This window comes from Capricornis sumatraensis, chromosome 8 (genome assembly GCF_032405125.1).
Source record: "Capricornis sumatraensis isolate serow.1 chromosome 8, serow.2, whole genome shotgun sequence".
NCBI lineage: Eukaryota > Metazoa > Chordata > Mammalia > Artiodactyla > Bovidae > Capricornis > Capricornis sumatraensis.
The window spans coordinates 78,939,511-78,959,457 of NC_091076.1; the positions used below are offsets into that span (position 1 = coordinate 78,939,511).

The 19,947-nt window shown below is 51.5% G+C and overlaps 1 protein-coding gene across 1 annotated transcript in view; it reads right to left on the bottom strand.

The window, feature by feature from the left end:
- Positions 1–810: 810 nt before the first annotated feature.
- The window catches only part of STX8 (syntaxin 8), a 199,445-nt gene continuing 180,308 nt past the window's right edge, over positions 811–19,947 (bottom strand). Inside the window, exon 8 of the mRNA XM_068978553.1 lies at positions 811–959. Coding sequence (XP_068834654.1) covers positions 892–959 — 68 coding nt within the window. The 3' untranslated portion in view covers positions 811–891. The remainder of the gene's footprint in view (positions 960–19,947) is intronic.

Sequence of the window (19,947 nt, forward strand, 5' to 3'; positions counted from 1 at the left end):
CTGTCCTTCACCATTTCCCTAAATTTTCTCAAACTCATGTCCATTGAGTCAGTGATACCATCCAAACATCTCATTCTCTGTCACCCCCTTCTCCTCCTGCTCTCAATCTTTCCCAGCATCAGGGTCTTTTCCAATGAGTCAACTCTTTGCATCAGGTCAGGGCCAGTTTAGAAGCCAGAGAAAGGCTCTGTTCTGACTGCAGAATCACACCTTTCTTTGAACCCCACGTGGTACTTTCCCGCTTGGTCATTCCCATCTCCCCGCCTGGTTCATCAGACTTGATTCCGCTGCTGATAGAGATGCATCAGCTTTGGGAAAGTGCTTTACTACGTCAAGGGAGGAAAAAAGCACGTGATTCTAGGTCCAAAGGTAGTTCCCAAAGTAGAGCCCAGAGACACTTCACCACTAGGAGTGGCAAGCTTGGGGGGGCAGGGGGGCAGTTACACAGAGCCCTGCCTGCATCACAGCCCCTTCCTCCCTCCAAGACACACGTGGCCGTGGCTGCTCGCTGGCCTCCCGTGTGGCCATGTGACTGCCCAGAGCAGACCAGACACTCCAGGTTGCAAACTGCCAAGAATTCAGTTGGAATTCAGCATCATCCCATAGGTGGCCCGGGACACTGAAGGGGTGGCCGGAATCTACTGGCAGCCAAGGGGCAGTGACCGCTGAGGGACCTTGGGCTAGCACCCCAATCACCAAGGCAGAACCCCAAAGAGCCATCCTGCTCGATACCTCAGCAGAGGCACCACCCGGTTTGTTTCTGCTGAAGCAACGCACGGCGAGGTCAGAACTTTGGGGGAATTTATTGAGAGCGGCTTTCGGGTACCAAGAGGATGCTCGGCTTTACTCCATCACTGGCAGGTGTCCTGGTTGGTGGTCCCTTGAAGGCCACTAGTTGGTAGGCCAGACTGCAACTACCACGATGGCCACGAGCAGCAGTAAAATCACCATTATCATCCCTGAAAAACAGAAGCATACAAGACCCTCTGTAATGCTTTCCACTAGCAGAGGCTTGCCTCTCCCGTGAAGTATCTTCTGAGACAGCGGGGCAGTTCTCCAGGGAGCCCCAGGGTGTGCCAGGGGTGTCAGCAGCCTCTGGCTTCGCAGGCAGGAGGGAGGGGCTCCAGGGACCCCAAAGGGCTGCCATCTCGCCACTTGAAGAGTTGTGCCAGCAAAGTGCCCGTGCTCCTGAGCGGGTGGGGCCTCCCCACTCAGCCCCCCTTGCTCTGGCTTCTGTGTGCAACCTGGCCATGTTTTGTGTCCTCATTAATGAGGGTGTGATAAAGCAAAGGGCTTTAGAGTTCACAAAGAAATACTGATTCTAGAATCCATTTTCTCCCCATCCACACGGCTTGTCCTTTTCTTCTTGGGCTGAAGAAACTTATGTCTTTCATCTGGAAAGAATTCTGAGAGAGGGACCTTTGCTTTACTTTTCTTTTTAATATTAATATTCTCTAGTTTTGCTTCAACTTTTTGGCTGGGACCACAGTGTACTCCCGGCCAGCCTGCTCCCTGCATCCAGCCAAGGCCACCCTGCCTCCCTTGGTTCACACGTCTGGACCTACCACTGCCCATTCCTTCAATGCAGATGAAGAGCGAGGGGCCAGGAGGACTCGGCCCATTTACCCGATGCCCTCACCAACTTCCATGCTGACTTCTCCGGTGGGCAATCGGTGCTTCCTTCACCCTGGAGGCCAGCATGGAGGCAGCATGCCAGAGACACGGCACGGCTGTGACAGAGCAAGCACTGAGAAATGAAGGACCCCTGAGCCACTGAGGCTCCAAGAGGGGAGTGAGGAGCAGAGGAGATGAGACAGAGAACATGCTCTACAAACTATTGGGGTGTTGGGGGTCACGTGGCCGTTTGGCCCACCAGGACTGCCCACCACAGGCTGAGGAGCTGTTTTGGCAAAGGTCAGGGTTCCGAGGGTTCAGCAACTTCTTCTCTTGTAGGAAGCCGCTAACGTGTTCTTGATCTTATTAGCTAGATAACCACTGGCCACATCTGGGTTCAGGAGCTAAAGAGCCACATGTGGCCGATGGATACTCTACTGGACAAAGACAATGCAGGACAGACATCGCCATCATTGTAGCAAGTCCCAGTGGGCGAAACGGACATACTGTGTGGAGCTCTGATTATTTTATTTGCTGCCATTTATTTCCATGCACAACCGTTGGACTGATGAATGACTGAATAGCTGCTCAATGTGCTTTCAACACTCATGCCACACTTGGACAGCTCCCCACATGGGGAATTCTGCTTTCTTCTTGAGTTGGTGTTGTTAAGTTATATTTTTTGGGGAGATTGCCCATTTTTTCCTGAGTATCCAAAATTACTGGCATAAAGCTATTCATTGGATTCTCCAATAATTTTAGCACATCTGCCTCAGTCCTTTTCATTTCTCACATCACCTGGTTGTGCACTTTTTTCCCCCAACCTTGCCACAAGTGAGCCTTTTTATGAACCTTTTCTGAGAACAAGTTTGACTTTGCTGATCACTTCTCATTTATTAATTTCTCCATTTACTTTTATTAATCCTACAATTCAGACTTTCTTTGGATTTAGTTTGTTGTTTTTTTTTCCTTGAACTTCTTTACTTGAAAGTTAATTCATTTTCCACTTTCCTCTAAATAGTACCACTCTAAACCTACAAGTTTTGATATAAAATAGTTTCATTGTTGCTACTTTCTAAGTTATATTATTTATTTATTTGCTGCCCTGTGTGGCATGTGGGATCTTAGTTCTCCAGGCAGAGCTCAAAACCATGTCCCCTGCAGTGGAGACACGGAGTCTTAATCACTGAACCACCAGGGAATTCCCTCTAAATTCTAAATATTTAAAATTTTTCAACAATGTCTTCTTTGGCCCAATGATTATTTAGAAGTGATTTTAAGATTTCCAATTTTGCTGAAACAAGCTTATCGAAATGCACTTCTTAAAAATTCTGAGACAATGATGGTGGTGGTGGTTTTAGTTGCTAAGTTGTGTCCGACTCATGAGACCCCATGGACTGCAGCCCATCAGGTTCCTCTGACAAGGATACATGTACTATATTTTGGTGTGAAAACATTTGTGATTTCTGTGAGTGACAATATCGCAAGCACGATTAGCCCTGCTGTGGTTTGCTGCCTACTTTCTTAATTGAAGAAAAGAAATGCCAAAGCTCAATCAGAGGTTTGTGAAGATAAGAATGTAGATTTCTCATCCAAGTTCATGGACTCCCTGAATTCTATGCACAGGTGCCCAGGGTTCGATGTAATTCAGGCTGGGTAAATTTTAAACCCAACCCAAGTAAGCACACCATGCTCATGGGCTTAAATACTGAGCAAGGAGTAAAACGTTCACGGCAAGCTTCCACGTGTCACCTCCCTGTGACAGTGGGTGCACTTTTTCTCACACGCCTTCTTTCTCCAGTGAACCAAGAGAAGAGCACCTCCTCTTGAGGACCTATGATTTTTTTTCCTCCTGTCTTCATAAAACCCAAGGCTCTACGTCAGGGGTCTGCAAACTGTGACCCATGGGCCGTATCTGGCTTGTGGCCTGTTTTTGTACAACCCATGAGCTAAGAGTGGTTTTCATATTCTGAAAGGGTTGTCAAAAAAGAAACAGGAGATGTGATACACTGTCTGGGGTCTGCAAAGCCCAGCGCGTTTACTGTCTGGCCTTTTCCAGTATCTGCGGAACCCTGCTCTGTGTCACTGCGGCCAACGATGACCTCAGGGGCTGGGCTCTGGTTCTCTCCCCACATCTTTCGTCTGTGCATTTCCTTTCTTCCTTGTATTAATAAACGCAGCCATCCATTAACACTCGAGGGGGTGGTATGATAGTTCATCTAGCATTTCAAGATGCTTGTAGCAAGGGTGGGTGGGTGTGTGTACGCATGTACGTATGTGTGACTATTATCTCAGTTCATCTTGCCAGAACCAGAAGAAAACACATTTTTTCATTCATTTCTCCCTCCAGAAACATCTTCAGGTTGATCAAAGCCTCCACTTGGGCAGGAATCCCACTACTACTTGGCTGGGGAAAAGGTTTATATTGTGTAATATCTTTCCTTAAAAAATAATGGAAATGGAGGAAGCAGACAGACCGATGGGAAGTGGCAGGACAATTTCTGACCCTCCCAAGCCCGGGCTCTTCCTGAAGATAACGGGGGAAGACTGCATTTTTTGAGGAAGGAGGAGAAAATGGGCTGAGTGGTAGCTGAGGAAGAAGCCATGCCACCAACACTCATCCAGGATCGGAGCTGGGAGGCCACGTGGGCCTGAGAGCTGCCCCTGTGGCTCCAGTCCGGACTGAGGCTGCGATGGCCCAGAGGAGAGGCTCACAAATGGCCCTGAATTTTTAAATCCGGGTGATTATGGGAAAAGCAGAACAAGTGATGAGGACCAAGGAGTCAAGAACAGCAACAGGCTGGGAAGGAGACAGCACACATCTGGTCTGAGTTCCCACGCATGAAGCCTGCGGTCCAAGGGGAGCGGCCTCGGGCGTCTGCCGGCACCAGCGCCTCCTGCTTGGGTCGCTGCTGCCTTTACCTGATCCCTTCCCCTTGAGGGAACGGAATGGAAATCAGATCAGGCTGCTTCCCGGCTCGAAACCGTCTAATGGCTTAAAATCCACACACTTCATGGTGTTTGAAGGCCCTGGGACCCCTGAAGCCACACCCTGTACCTGTCCTCAGGCCACCCTGGCCTCCAGGTCCTCCCACGGGCCCTGTGCCCTGCCTCCCGGCCTGGACCCCTGCTGTCCTGAAGGCACTCTCTCCCGGCACCCCTGGCCTAGTGAATCCTGCTCATCTTCCCAAACGCAGCATCAGTTTCTGGGCTTTGAGGAACTACTCCGTGACCTGCAATGGACCTTGTCCCCTGTCTCTGCAGTGAACCTTCTTAAACTTTGATTTAGGTCCTTGGTTAGTTCCTCTTTGCCTCTGCTATCACCACAGGAGCATCCATGGCAGGGCCTTTGCCCAGTGGGTTCTCCACCACGTCCCCAGTGCCTGGAGCAGGGCCTGGCACACGAAAGAAGCACGAGATGTTCTTCTTTCTATAAATGAATAAATGGGGACCTCCCTGGTGGTCTGGTGGCTAGGACTCTGCGCTCCCAATGCAGGCGGCCTGGGTTCAATGCCAGGTGAGGGAACTAGATCCCACAGGCCACTACTAAAGATCCCACATGCCACAGTGAAGACCCAGCACAGACAAATAAATAAGATATTTCCACGAAACTAAAAGACACTTGCTTCTGGGAAGACAAGCTATGACAAACCTAAACAGCATATTAAAAAGCAGAGACATCACTTTACTGACAAAGGTCTGTCTGGTCAAAGCTATGGTTTTCCAGTAGTCATGTATGGATGTGAGAGCTGGACCATAAAGAAGGCTAAGCACTGAAGAATTGATGCTTTCGCACTGTGGTGCTGGAGAGGACTCCTGAAAGTCCCTTGGACTGCAAGAAGATCAAATCAATCCACCCTAAAGGAAATCAACCCCGAATATTCATTGGAAGGACTGATCCTGAAGCTGAAGCTCCAATACTTTGGCCACCTGACGCAAAGAGCCGACTCATTGGAAAAGACTCTGATGCTGGGAAAGACTGAGGGCAGGAGAAGAAGGGGTGACAAAGGATGAGATAGTTGGATGGCATCAACTCAACAGACATGAATTTGAGCAAACTCTGAGAGACGGTGAAGGGCAGAGAAGCCTGGAGTGCTGCAGTCCACAGCGTTGCAAAGAGTTGGACATGACTGAGCAACTGAAGAACAACTAAATATTTTTTTAAAAAAGGAATAAATGCATTGAGTATCTGGAAGGAACAAGAAGAGCCAATGAGAAGGACACTGAAGGGACAGACAACAGGGAGAGAGGAGCTGGGAAGATGTGTCAAGGAGGCCAAGAGACAAACTCCCAAAGATGCTCGACCCCAATTGTAAACCCTGCAGCCACACCAGGAGGGTGGAGGAGAGCCTGTCCCCGGGGCCTTGGAGACGGTTCACAGCGCGGTGGGAGCAGGGGGCGGGAGCCGTCAGAACCATCACCAACACAGCGATTCCTCTGTCAGCTGCCACTTATTCTCTCACAGAAGCCGGGTTCTACAGATGGGGCCACAGGACAGGAGCGACAAGGTTCCCCAAGGCCCGTGAAGAAAGAAAATGGGCTTCACCGGCTGACATCATAGATGGCAACTCGATAAGACGCGATACACTGGGTTCTAATCCAAAGATGAAAAGGGGGACTTGGAGAGCAATGACAAATAAGATGCTGACATGTCCAACCCTTTCAGAGCAAAACAGGGCTCCTCCGGATATGAGGCTTCCAGGCTTACGTAAACTGGGGTGCACCCAGGGTCGATGGAGGAAGTCATTCTAAGGTGGCGAGTGACAGTGATAAGCCAACTGCGGCCTCGTGGATTCTTTGGGGTCGAAGAGTAGACATTTGCAAACCTTATCGCCGCAATGCATTCTCTTCAAGGACTCGGGCTTTTCTGGAATGCGGACACAACTCTGGCACCTTCCTTGAATAGAGTCTCTCTCCTCTGAAGGTTGTTTCAGAAAGAGAAATTGAGGGTCTCTGAAAAGCCAGGGAGAGCTAGGCCATGGCGTGCATGGATTATTCATGTGGGCCAGGTGGCCTCGCTTGAGTCTCAGCAATAGGTAATTCTCATCTCTAGTTTCTATGAGGAGGCTGAGGTTCTGGGAGGCTTACTCTGTCACCCAAGGCCCCAAAGCTGGTGAGAGAAAGAGCTGCGACTGGAATCAGGGGGCAGGGACCCCTTGGCCATGCTCTTGCCCTTTTCCTGCACCAGTGGGGGCCTGTCCGGGGGAAATCCTGATCCCAGATACAGCACAGGGTTCATCAGAGAGAGAGGCCCAGAGGTCTTTGGGCTGAAAAATCGAGATAAAGAGTTTCTTCCTTTTTCCCCCTTTCTTCCTTCTTATAATTTTTTATAGTGGGAAAATGGAAGCAAACATAAGAATAGACAGAGAAGTCCATGGAACTGTGATGAACTCTTCACTTGGCTTTAACAAGGGTCAACCTGAGGCCCACCTGGGTTCACCTATACCCTCCCCCGGTGCATCTCTCACCTGTACCCTCCCCTGGCGCCTTTTTTGGAAGCAAATCCCAGACATGTTTCATCTACAGAAATGTCAAGAAGTATCACCAAAAGGCATCATTAGAAAACTCGCTGCTGCCGCCACCACCACCATGCAGAACCTTAAGGAGGCTGCTATTTCTTAAAGACAAAGGCAGGGGGGAGCCCCCAACACTTCAGATGTAGGAAGGAGGATCCAGTTCAGAGGATGAGAGAGGCTGAGCTGCCACTGGCCACTGGGAGGACGGGAACAGCGTTCAGCCACATGTGAGAGACAGAACTCCCTTCTCTTGCCTCAGAGCAGGGCTCGAACCTCAGGGGGTCCCGTCATCCATCCCCCACCCCGCTGAGGAAATGTTTGACATTTCAGACCGAGGAAAGACAGTGGAACTTCTGGGAACCTGCCAATTTCCAAAACAATGAACGCTCTTTGCCCCTGAGCCCGGCACAGGAACACCTGGCAAGGCTGCGGGCGCCGGGAGCCTTTGCCCACACGTCACCCCGCCCCGCGCGGGGCCTGCTGGCACCGGGAGAGGCAGACTGTCCCTTCCAATCCCCAAGTGCCCCTTTTTGGGGGGCAGGCCTGGGGTGCCAGAATTCCAAGAGTGGAAAAAAAACGTCCGTTTCCTCTGGTCAGTTCATCAGATGAGTATTACTCAACCACATCTAATATTTACAAGTCCAGCTCATGGCAATTACCAAAAAGATGTGAGAAAAAGTCCTTTGCAGACGGGGAAAGGATATGAAACACGGTCTCTCAGGAACAGTGCTGTGTTTGCTGGAGATTGTTCATCGGGATTCAGAGGCCATGGTTTTTTTCCAGTGAAACAGTGGAAACCAGCAAACTATGGCAGCTGTGAGGCCAACACCTCTGCCACAGTGGGGCAATGGCTCCGAGTGCTTACTGATGGGGAGGACGAGGACAGGCGGGGTGTGAAGTCTGGCTTTTCTTGAGAGAGCGGGAGCAGGCCCTTGGGCTGGTCAGTTCTCCCCTTAGGAAGGGCTTCTCGGGTGGCTCAGTGGTCAAGAATCCGCCTGCCAATGCGGGTTTGATCCCTGGGTAGGGACGATTCCCTGGAGGAGGAAGTGACAACCCACCCCAGCATTCTCGCCTAGGAAATCCCATGGACAGAGGAGCCCGGTGGGCTTACAGTCCATGGGGTTGCCAAAGAATCAGATATGACTGAGCGACAGGGCACACATGTGCCTCTTAGGAAACTGCAAGAAAACCCAAGTGATCAGCATGGGGGCGGGGAGCCACTGGAGGGGAGAGGATTGGGGAATGGAGGGGAGACATGCAGCAGGTGCGGGCGGGGTGCAAAGGCCAACTTTATCTGCAAGTCTTTTTATCTGGTTCTGCTCATCACAAAGAAAGCCATACTGGCTGCCGGCTGTGGTTGGTTGGTTGGAACCAAAACGAACCTTATCCGATTTGCTTTGTTCTTCTCGCGGGAAGGATCAGGCCTCAAACAGCCCTCACGCAGCCGCTGAAGATTCACAGAGGACATTTATGGAGGACTCCTCTAGTTGTCCCCTCCCCCAATAGGTGACATTTGCTTATGTATTAACCAGTGGGTTCTCACTGATCAAACAGGCTTTTTTTTTTTTTTCGCAGCAGCAGCCTCCTGAGTTGGGGGTGAGGAATAAGCAGGAGGAAAGACAAAACTGGATATTTGTTTTCAAAAGTTCATGTAAATATCCTCTTTAATCCTGTTACTAGGCAAATAAGCTATGAAAAGAGTAGACACAGTACAGAGTCGGTGAACGTATTGACATTCTGATTTTCAGGCTGAAGGGCTGAAGCGTGGCAGTTCCCCTCGAGCTCACCCCTTGGCCCAGACCTGCCCACTAAGGAGCTGTGTCTGCCTTCCTCATTGGCCACGAGGTGTGGGCACAAGCCGCCTTCCTCCGACCCACCTGGCAGCTCGGCCGGGCTGGAAGAAACCACCATGGGGGCCTGGGTCTGTCCAGACACAGTGGGAAGACTGGCCTGCCTGCTCCTGAATCTGTTTCACACCTCAGTCCCCTATCTGAATTCTCCCCAAACTGTGCTTTCATCAGAATACTGTTCCAAAGTCACTTCTGATGTGCTGAGTTTGGTTTTGTTCTGTCCTGGCACTTCCCTTTCTCTGCTGGGGGGACCTTCCTCCGAGGCTCTCACGGGCTCCCCGCATCTCCTCACCAGACCTCCCATCCCTCCTCCTCACCCTCCTGCCCCTCTGCGTGCACGCCCTTTCTCACCCCAGCCTGGATTCCACTTCTCCACGAAGATCTCTCCACCCACAGAGACCCCCACCTCCCTGAAGTCAGAGACGCACTCAGAGCCAGACCACTGCTCTCCACTGACTGGCCTCCATCTTTCAATTCTTATCTTACTTGTTAACACCTCTTTCCCCAGGTCACAGGCTCTCCAAAAGCAGGGACCGTGTGCGGAAGGGGCACTGCTTTGGGGAGCCAGGGAGACCCGACTTCCAGCACGCCCACTTTCCAGCATGAAATGCTGGGAAAGTGACTTGACACCGAGTTCAGGTCCACCACCTGCAGAACAGCCTAAAAGTATCGACTTCATAGGCTTGCTGTAAGGATTCAATAAAAGGAAGTGTATAAAACCTCGAGATCATAACTGGCACTCCATAAATGGCAGCTATGATGACAGTCATCTCGACTCCTTGTGTGACCCACGGCCCGAGAACGGTGCCTTGTGTATGGCAGATGAGCGAGCGGCCTCTTGGCTTAACGACAGGAATCAAACGTCACTCACTCCAGAGGGGAAGGAAGAGGCGCAAAAACAGGGCAACACCTGGGTGGCATTTAGCTGAGCAGCAGCCCGATCGTAGCCGAGGCCCAGCGGTGATGACGGGCATCCAGGAAAGGCTGGATGCTCAGAGTGGAATATCTGGCAGCATCCATGTCGGTTATTAGCCGCAGGAAGGGCAGCTGTGCCAGGCGAGGCGCTGGATGAGGTCAGAAAGCAGGCAGAGCCCAGCCAAGTGGACACCAGGTGAGAGAAGCCGTGGAAAAGCGAAATGGGAAAGCCCTTTGGGGAAGGGCAGGGCAGGGGCGTGCTGAGGACGCAGCTGCAGACGGCAGAGGGAGACGGAAAAGCAAAGCTAAAGGGCACCGGGCAGGTGTGCCTGGCATCGGGATGCGTCCGACCAGAAGGGAGGATGGGCAGAGTGGGACTCGGGGGCCACTCGCGATGGCGGCAGCCGTGACAAAGACGGCGAGACGAGAAGTACCAACGTCAGGGCTCCCGTTCTGCCGCGGGGCACACGTGCTCTGAAAGCTCTCCAGTGCTCACACCCCAGTCGCATTCTCACCTTTGGGCAATGAGCTGACAGAGCAATAACTTTCCCCCGTTTCTCAGTGAGAAAGTGGGGGCTCGGGGCGATCCGCCTCATGTGGCCCTTCTGAGAGCCCAGGAGGGCAGGAGCAGTCACAGGACCGGCTGGGATGGAGCGTCAGGTGGGGAGGAGGTGGCCTGGTGGCCGGCGGAGGTCCAGGGGGTGAAGGAGTGAAAAGACGGGGCTTGGGAACCAGAAGTGATGGCACAGCCCCTCTAGAAATACCAAGAAACACATCTGAAGGCAAAGAACGGGCTTGGAAAGTGCCTATGCTTTGGTTCTGACTGAAAATAAAGAAAACTGGAATCACACAGATCTTAACGTTCCCGTGGCTTCACGTCACACCGACCGGATGAGTGTCTGACCTCAGAGAAGGTCTCAGCTTAGGCTCCTGGTGCAGAGCACGGGGAGGACCTGCAGAGCCCAGCTTGGCCCCGTGCTGGCCTGTGTGAGCCGGCTGCCCCACCCCTCTGGTCCCTGGGGCCGACAGGTGACACACGTGTCCCCAGGCTGTGGGAGGGTCACGTGACATTCCAAGTCCCCCCACCTTGGGGGCAGGGGCTGGCACATGCTGGTACTGACTCCATTCTGGAAGGTGCCAGCTCCCTGAGGTGGAGGCTCTGGGGTCTTCTTTGGAGTGAGTCTCTGGAGGGACGAGCCGGGTGTCCCCGAGTATGGCTGGGCTGGATCTGTGCTGATGTGATGCTGGCTACTCACCCCTGTGCTCTGACAGTCCATCACATGGGGAGCACTCACCCCCGCCCCAGCGGGCACCCTGTTTCAATGTGGACAGGAAGTCCTCCTCTGTGTAAACAGAAAAACTCACCAGGAAGCAACTCTGCAGACTGAGTGAGGGGAGGGTGGTGCGGGGAACATCTGGGGGCCAGAGACAGCGTGGTTCTCAGCAGGAAGCAGGGAGGGTGACCTGGAAGGGGTTGGGGGTGAGAGGCGAGGAAAAAAGGACTTGCCTAGAAACAGGAAATTAAAAGGAATTAAGACTGCACGAGACGGGGCAGAGGAGCTGGACCGAGGCCGAGCGAAAGGCAGGCTCCGGGTGTCTGGGCTCTAGGAACCAGGGTCTTGGTGGACGTCAGGCGGCCCTGTCACAGCCGCCGGCTGGCGAGTTGACCCTTGGCCCACGGAGCCCCAACGTGAGGACCTGAGAGGTCACTGCACTGGCCCAGGGCAAACGAGGCTCTGATGGAGCGGCCAGACATACTGGTCAAGTGCCCTGACCGAAGGCTGACCCACACCAGAACCATACTCCATACAATGTACCGAGTGCCTACCGTGGGCCAGGTGCGATGGAGTGAAGATATGGGTCGTCTTTTTACAAGCCTCATGGGAGAGGTGGAAAATCAAACCCATCCCCACCTCCCCAAAACAAAAACAAAACATCCCACAGAAGACACCATTCCTTGGAGGAAGCGTGTGAAAACCCAGCCATTAGTGTTGCTTCCTGCACAGAGAGTGCTGACTGGTTGCTAGTCTCCATCTGTGTTCTTAAAGTGTCATTCATTTCCCTTCCCTGAAATAAGTTCGGCCTGGCGATCGCCGCAATTCAACCACAGGATCCAATTGTGACTAGGTAATCCTTCATATCAGCTGTCCAAGGCAGCTTATGATGAGTTGTCAAGTCAGTAATTGAATGCCAATTCCCTGACGCGTCAATATCTGCTGAGCAATATCCCCTCACCGTGCTGCACGTCACCCCTGGGAATGGAACTCTGGCTGGAGTCTGGCCGAAATTCAAGTGTCTCCAAGCACAGCCGTCAGGAGCTTGGTTATGGATATCTTGTTCTGACAGTTCCCTCTTGACGAAGTGTCGGATGATTTCTGGATGGCTCCGGCCAGGCTGTGGATTCACCGTTACTCACCCCTTCGTTTGGGCCCTGTGGGCCGGGAAACATCACCTGGGGTTAATTAGGGACGATGAGCAAGGTGACAGGAAGGCGCTCAGGCCAAAGTTCTGGCTCAGGTAGAGACAGGCAGGGAGGACTGGCCACCTGCAGCAGGCTTTCTCAACACACCAGACGCCTACCCGTCTGTTCTGTTTTGTTTAAAGCAAATCATCTGACCAAGATGCAAAAGGCTACTGGGTGGCAGATCTGAACTGAGTCTCAGAGTCCCAAACCTCGAAAGAACACACCTCTGGCAGGGGAGGAGGCAGCGGCCATGTCTGTTCAACTTGACCCTGTCCCTACAGTCACAGCTGGCAGGTCTAGCAGTGAAGCCCATATGAAGACAACCAGGCTTGCTTCTCCAGGAACTTTGTGAGTTTAGTTGGACAGAGGTGGGGCTCAGCCACAGTCCAGGGGACACTCCAGAAGGGTGCACCACACATGTAGGCCACTGTCTTCCAACTCTTCCTGAGACTTGTCTGGCCCCACCAACACTTAAAGAGTCTCACAGGTGACCCAATGTCATTCAAATAAATCACTTGTTCTTTAACCTAAAGGAGCCAGAGTCATTTCCTCTTACTTGTAACTAAGATTCTTCAGTAAAGACACCATCAGCAGAAACAATAATTTGTCTCGAATTATTTGGGAAAATATGAGCATCCCATGAGGACAATTTTGCTTTACTGGTTGAGTGCTGAAAGCACAGTGCGAAGGCGCAGCTCTCTGGCACCTACGGTCTTGGGCTGCACCTCGCACCTTAGTCTGAATGGGCTGAGGTCCCACTTGAAATAGCTGTCGCCATTAAGAAACCTTCTCGGAGACCAAACGCCTTTTTACATTCACATATCTTATAATTACAGTCTATGAGATCACAAAGAGTCAGACACGACTGAGTGACTGACACACACACACCTTCTATTATTTTAAAGTATTTTCTGATTTGCCAGAGATGTCCTGAAGCATCCAAGTGAAGAAAAGCTGCCCTTCAATTCTCAGGCAAGAGGTATTTGGAGCAAAGATCAGGGCAACTGAGCACCCTCTATAAACAGTGCTAACAAGGACCCCTGGATAGCATGAACTAGGCATTCAGAGCCTCCCCACTGGGGTCCTCTCCTCCCCAGGACGCACCATGTATGCCCATGGGGCACCTGGATCCAGCAAGTCCCGCTGCTCCTGCCACTACAGTCCTAACAAGAGCCACCAGTGCCACCGTTAGCGCTGTTGGGCATGTAGATTCTTTACACACATTCACATGGAGTCGCTTGATCAGTGTTTAATCCACAAATGAAACAGAAGGTCCCCACTGCCAGTGTGGTTGGGAAAGCAGAAACAGTGCCGATACCCTCTGGGTTCTCTCTCTCTTGGCTTCTGATTTATTTCACAAACATCGACAGAACATGTCCAGGGCACCAGACATCATTTTAGGCACTGGTTATATCAGCAGTAAGCCAAACAGACAAATCACTGGCCTCACTGAGTTGCTATTTGTGTGTGTCCGTGTGTGTGTGTGTTGGGGGTGCGGCGGATGAAAACAGACAAAACCAAAAATAAGTAAACCACGTGCTTTTGTGATTCCTCAGACATGTCTGACTCTTTATGACCCCATGTACTGTAGCCCGCCAGGCTCCTCTGTCCATGGCATTTCCCAGGCAAGGACACTGGAGTGGGTTGCCATTCCCTTCTCCAGGGGATCTTCCTGACCCAAGGTAACTGAACTCACGTCTCCTGAATTGGCAGGTGGACTCTTTACTGCTGGGCCACCAGAGAAGCCAAACTGTGTGCCAGAAGGGGAACGAGAAAGAGGAACACCGCCTGTGTTGTCCTAGTGTGCAGGCTGTGGGCGGGCGTTGGTCTGAGGCATGCTCTCCTCTTACTCAAGTTCCAGGGGTATGTGGAAGGGAGGGGGCACTAATTCTTTCCAGAACCCGGTCGTCCCACAGCGGGACCTGGAAACACACTGCGGGTGAGATTAGGGTGCCTTCCTACACGGCATCAGAGGACTGCCAGCCTTGAATGCTAATAATATGTAGGCTTAGAAATAACACATGACGAGAGTTTGCTGGAATGAAGGGTGATGTAATGACAAGTGGAAACAGAAGGGGGACTTATTATGGAGTGTAGAAAAGGTGGGCCAGAGAGGAAGGACTTGCCAGTGGCGGCCAGCCCTGGCCAGCGCAGGGGGACCCTGGCCTGCACACTCCGCGGCCGCTTGGCCTGCGGGGATGCGTGGTCCAGGCCGTGTGTCCGCGGGTGGCTGGGTTTGTAGTTCCATGCCCTGGTGAAAACTGTGCTTCTTAAACTGAGGGCTATTGCCTTAACCAGGGGCCTCTCACTTTACAGAGTGCTGGCCACCAGCTGGGGGCTTTAGTCGAGAGGAAGCGGGGCGGGGGGTTGGCGGCAGGGGGCGGGGTTTGGACGTAGGAGTCAGATGACAGAGCAGACACAAGATGTCACCCAAAATTTGGGTGAATTTGGGTAAATGCATTTCAGCTGACGTGGGGCTGGTTAGCACGTTCCTTGCGCTTTGGGTCACTCTGTCATCTTGGAAGTCATACTGGCCCCCCACCTAATCTCTGTTTTTCTCTGTCACCTCCAAGGTGACAGGGACTATATATAACCAAGAGCCACAGTGGGGAGGACAGAAGAAGGATGACTGCTAAGAGCTGTGGGAGAAGAGAAAAATGAGGGCTGGGGGGAGCAGCCAGGAGTGGTCCTTTCACGTGAAGAGCCAAGTCTCTTACCAGAGAAGCAGAATGGTGTCCTGGTCCCTCAGCCTGTCTGCGCAGTCCGTCCCCATCACCGAGGCAGCCCAATGAGCCCTACTGTGAGCCAGAGGTCACTCTGGCTTTCGAGCCACAGCCATTAAGTGACCGCAAGCTCTCTGTCCCACCACCTCCCAGCGCCGGACGTGGCACTTCCCAACCGTGCAGCAGAGGGATGGGGGACGGGCATGGACGCACGCTTTCCCTCCTTGGGAGGCCACAGAGCGGAAGAGCCAGAGCTGCACCGTGGGTGGAGACGCCAGATGGCTCGCGCTCAAATCATAACGCTGTCACTCGGGGAAGGAACCAATCTTCTGAGCCCCAAATCGGGAGAACTCTAACCCTGAGCTCCCAGGGTTGTCATGGAGACACCACGAGGTAAAAGGCCTGGCACGGAGCATGTGACCTGGCCCACGGCGTGTTCTTGAGTGACACTGGCCGCCACTGGTGTGGCTACGAACACGCAGGGTCCTCAACCCTTGGCCACGAGACACTTTGATCTGTCCCCCATCTGTGACCCCTTTAAGCCTCCAATGCTGCCTAGCCCCCTCCAGCTCACACCACCAACACCCAGGAGAAAGGGTTCTCTGAGAGGTATGTGGCCAGCCGCCTGCCCTCAGGCACGACCACTCAGTACAACCCAGATATGACTGCTGCACTGTTCTTGAAAATCTCTGTCACTCCTCAAAGGCTACCAGGAAAACAGATTCTGAAATTTATGCTCATGCAAAATTTTCCAGCCGCCTGTATGCCTGTATGCCCCAAAATTAAAATACACTTCTTAATGTATCATAAATTAAGAGGGCATCAATAAATGCAATTCATATTTGCTCCCTCAGAAAGGACATGCAGTCTTCTACCCGGAGCCTCCTCTTCCTGCTTTCAGACACGAATTTAATGACATCACTGCAGTGAGATGCTTGGCTGCAAGGGTGGACTGACAACCTTCCAGCACCCTGGTGAGGGGCTAGCTTCCCGTGAGCAGCATGAAGAGTTGTGAGCCCTGGGGCGCCATCAGGATGGGTTGGGTGAGGACCACAAAGATTTAGAAGCTGCTCTGCACTGGGTCATGGCAAAGGGCCCCTTTCTCAAAGCAGCAGCAGGCTTGCAGTTCAGTAAAGGAAACACCCAGGATGGGTCAGGCTGCAGAGCACACACCCCATGCGTGGTCTCACCACAGGACTGTTCACGCTGTGGAGTGAAGGTGCCATCTTACTGTCGTGTGGACCCCTGCAACGACGCCCCCTCCAGAACAACATTCTCTAATGCTCTTCACCACCCACAAAGACATCCTTCTACAAACGGCGAGGATCCATTAACCTTGACCTTCACAGAAGAAAGGCGCCTTTTCAGCAGCACCAACTAGTGAAGCATAGGGGTGGGTTCCTCTGTGAACACTCAGGGTGGACACTGGTCCTTCCTAGCCCCAGTGTGGCTCTGACAGGTGCTCAGGGTCAATGATGTCACCAGTGAGCTGACTGAAAAAAAAAAATACCCAAAACGGGTGAGATCCCCAATCAGATGCTCTAGAATGCAGTAGCCTAGCAACTGTTGAGCAAGGATTCTACTGGCAAGAAGTGAACAGAAGTCTCTGAGGCTCAGGGATTCCCTCAGCAGAGTTCAAAGACGGGGAACCAGCCCAACCAAAGGACCAGCCTGCAGTGCTGGCCTACAACACGTGGACCAAGGAACTTTCAAGGATAAGGCAACCCGGGAAGAAGTCCTCGTCCTCCTCCTTCCTCTGAAGGTGGTCAGTGTGTAAGGGACTTAAAGAGACCACAAAAGTACAGCTGCAGAAAGGCACGCTGATGGCCACAGGGTGTCAGGGGTCACACATTACGAGTCTGTTCAAGCTGATGATGGGTGTTTGCCTCTGACACGCTGTGCAAAACACATGGAAAGTCTGCCTTTCAGATGTGAGCTATGAGGGCAGATGATACAGGTGTCTGAGGATAATATTAAAGTGATGGCATTAATGTCTCCTCCTCCACTCCCCTGAAAAAAAGTCGAGACGATTTCAGGATGTCAGGTTTGGCTTTGAAATATCTGTTGGCTTACATGAAAAAATGGTCTGTCAGATATTTCAGAAATCATTTCAAAGCAAAATACAAAAAGTGGAATTCTGACACAGTCCCAAAGAAATAATCCAGCTTTTCCACCCCGGCCTCTCACTCAACATGCACCCTCTCTCACACCTTGGCGCCTTGGCAGGGACTGTTTGCACCAATTCGGAGCCCCCTGCCAACTGCTACAGCCGGCACCCCAACACTGGTTTGGGACCTCAGCTCAAAAACATTCCTCCCCCCAGGGACAACTCCTCCCCTGTGCCCAAGGCGGTCTCTGAACCACTTTTTCTGGGTGGCTTCTGCATACTGAACATGCGCATTAGAGAAATGGACTTAACACTTGGGGAAATTAATGAGACTGGGTTCAGGCTTTACCTCCCTAATGGCCGGAAAATTCTTTGAGAGGACAGACCTTGTGTTTCCGTGTCTGTGTCTCCAACATGTTATCCACAGGTGACCAGGACAGATGTCACTTAATATCTGCTCGACACATACGTATTTTTGTTTTGGTTGATTAAACAGCACCGCATTGTTGAGATTCCAATACCGTTTGGGATATTAAGAGACAGTAGAATGGATTTCGGGCTTCCCTGGTGGCTCAGGGGTAAAGCATCTGCCTGCCAATGCAGGAGACAGGTTGGATTGCTGGGTTGGGAGGATCCCCGGGTTGGGAGGATCCTCTGGAGAAGGAAATGGCAACCCACTCCAATATTCCTGCCTGGGAAATCACATGGACAGAGGAGCCTGGCTGGCTACAGCCCACAGGGTTGTGAAAGAGAGGGACAGGACTTACTGACTAAACAACAACAGTATGGATTTCAAATGCATTATAACTTGGCAGTAGTTCGTGTGGATATTTTAACTGCTAGAACAGCACCTGGCACATAATAAGGGATCAATGTATGTTGAAATAAATGAGTGAGTGAACACATGCAAGAGCATCAGTTCAGCTCAGTTGCTCAGCTGTGTCTGACTCTTTGTGACCCCATGGACTGCAGCACGCCAGGCTTCCCTGTCCATCACCAACTGCAGAAGCTTGCTCAAACTCATGTCCATCAAGTTGGTGATGCCATCCAACCATCTCATCCTCTGTCGTCCCCTTCTCCTCCTGCCTTCAATCTTTCCCAGCATCAAGGTCTTTTCCAATGAGTCTGTTCTTTGTATCAGGTGGCCAAAATACTGGAGCTGCAGCTTCAGCATCAGTCCTTCCAATGAATGCTCAGGACTGATTCCTTTACAATTGCCTGGTTTAATCTCCGTGCAGTCGCAGGGAGTCTCAAGTCTCCTCCAACACCACAGTTCAAAAGCATTAATTCTTCGGCACTCAGCTTTCTTTATAGTCCAACTCTCACAACTAATCAAACCGATCACATGGACCACAGCCTTGTCTAACTCAATGGAACTATGAGCCATGCCGTATAAGGCCACCCAAGATGGATGGGTCATGGTAGAGAGTTCTGACAAAATGTGGTCCACTGGAGAAGGGAATGGCAAACCACTTCAGTATTCTTGCCTTGAGAACCCCATGGACAGTATGAAGGAGCATAAACTATCAATAAAAGAGGTTATCATAAAATATTGGCTCTAAAAAAATCTATAAGGGGGTACAGGTAAAGTAAGTTGGTGTTGCCAAATTCAAAATCAATACATTGCCCATTACTGGTTAGTGACCTGGTATCAAATCCTAGGAAAGAACAGATTCTATGTGCATCTTTCAGGTAAATGAACAGTTATATTTTGGTGAAATGCTAGGATTTTACCAGATGCTCATGGGCTTCTTTTTAACACACAATTTAGGCTCAGAATTTTCAGCCAAGGGGACCCTCTTTGTATCACATTGAACAGTTCCTGTTCACATTTCCTTCATTCCCTGGAATTTTTATTCAGTTGCCATTTGCTGATATTCCTGAGAAGGTCATTACCAAAAACTACCTGATGCTACCAACGCTATGCTTGTGTGCAGAGCGGTACTACTCATGCTGTGGTCTCAGGAGCATCGCCCGAGAGCTGGCTAGAAATGCAGCTTCAAGGGCCCCACTCATGCTTTCTGAGTCCGGGTCTCTGGGGATGGAGGGGCCTCCCGGAAGCTGGGTGTTAACAAGCCCTGCTCGTGATTCTTTTGGCGCTTACGTTTGAGAACCACTGGGTTAGAGGTCAGGATCAAAGCTCGCTGGTGGTTCGCCACATCACAAGATCAAATGAAATCTGTTAACAGCACAAGAGCAGCCACGGCTTTCTCTGGGTACTAGATAGACGACGCTTGCGGTCCCCAGCCAGGAAGAAAGTCACTGCCCCAGCTGACGATACACACAGTGAGAAGGCGAGCAGGCTGTATCTGACACACCAGTCCCACCTGCCCCCAGCCCCATACCAATGTCACCTTGGCCTCCTTTCCTCTTGACTGAGAGAGCTATGTTCTGAGTTCTGCAGGACCAAACCAACAGCTAGAGTGGCCCAAAGACGACCCCTGCTTAGAACAGAGAACGATTCAAAGAACCAATGCTATGGTTTTTCTAGTAGTCATGTACAGATGTGAGAGTTGGGCCATAAAGAAGGCTGAGTGATGACGAATGGAGGCTTTCAAATTGTGGTGTTGGAGAAGATACTTGAGAGTCCCCTGGACTGCAAGGAGATCACATCAGTCAATCCTAAAGGAAATCAACCCTGACTATTCATTGGAAGGACTGATGCTGAAGCCGAAACTCCAATCCTTTGGCCACCTGATGTGAAGAGCTGACTCACTGGAAAAGACCCTGATGCTGGGAAAGACTGAGAAAGATTGAA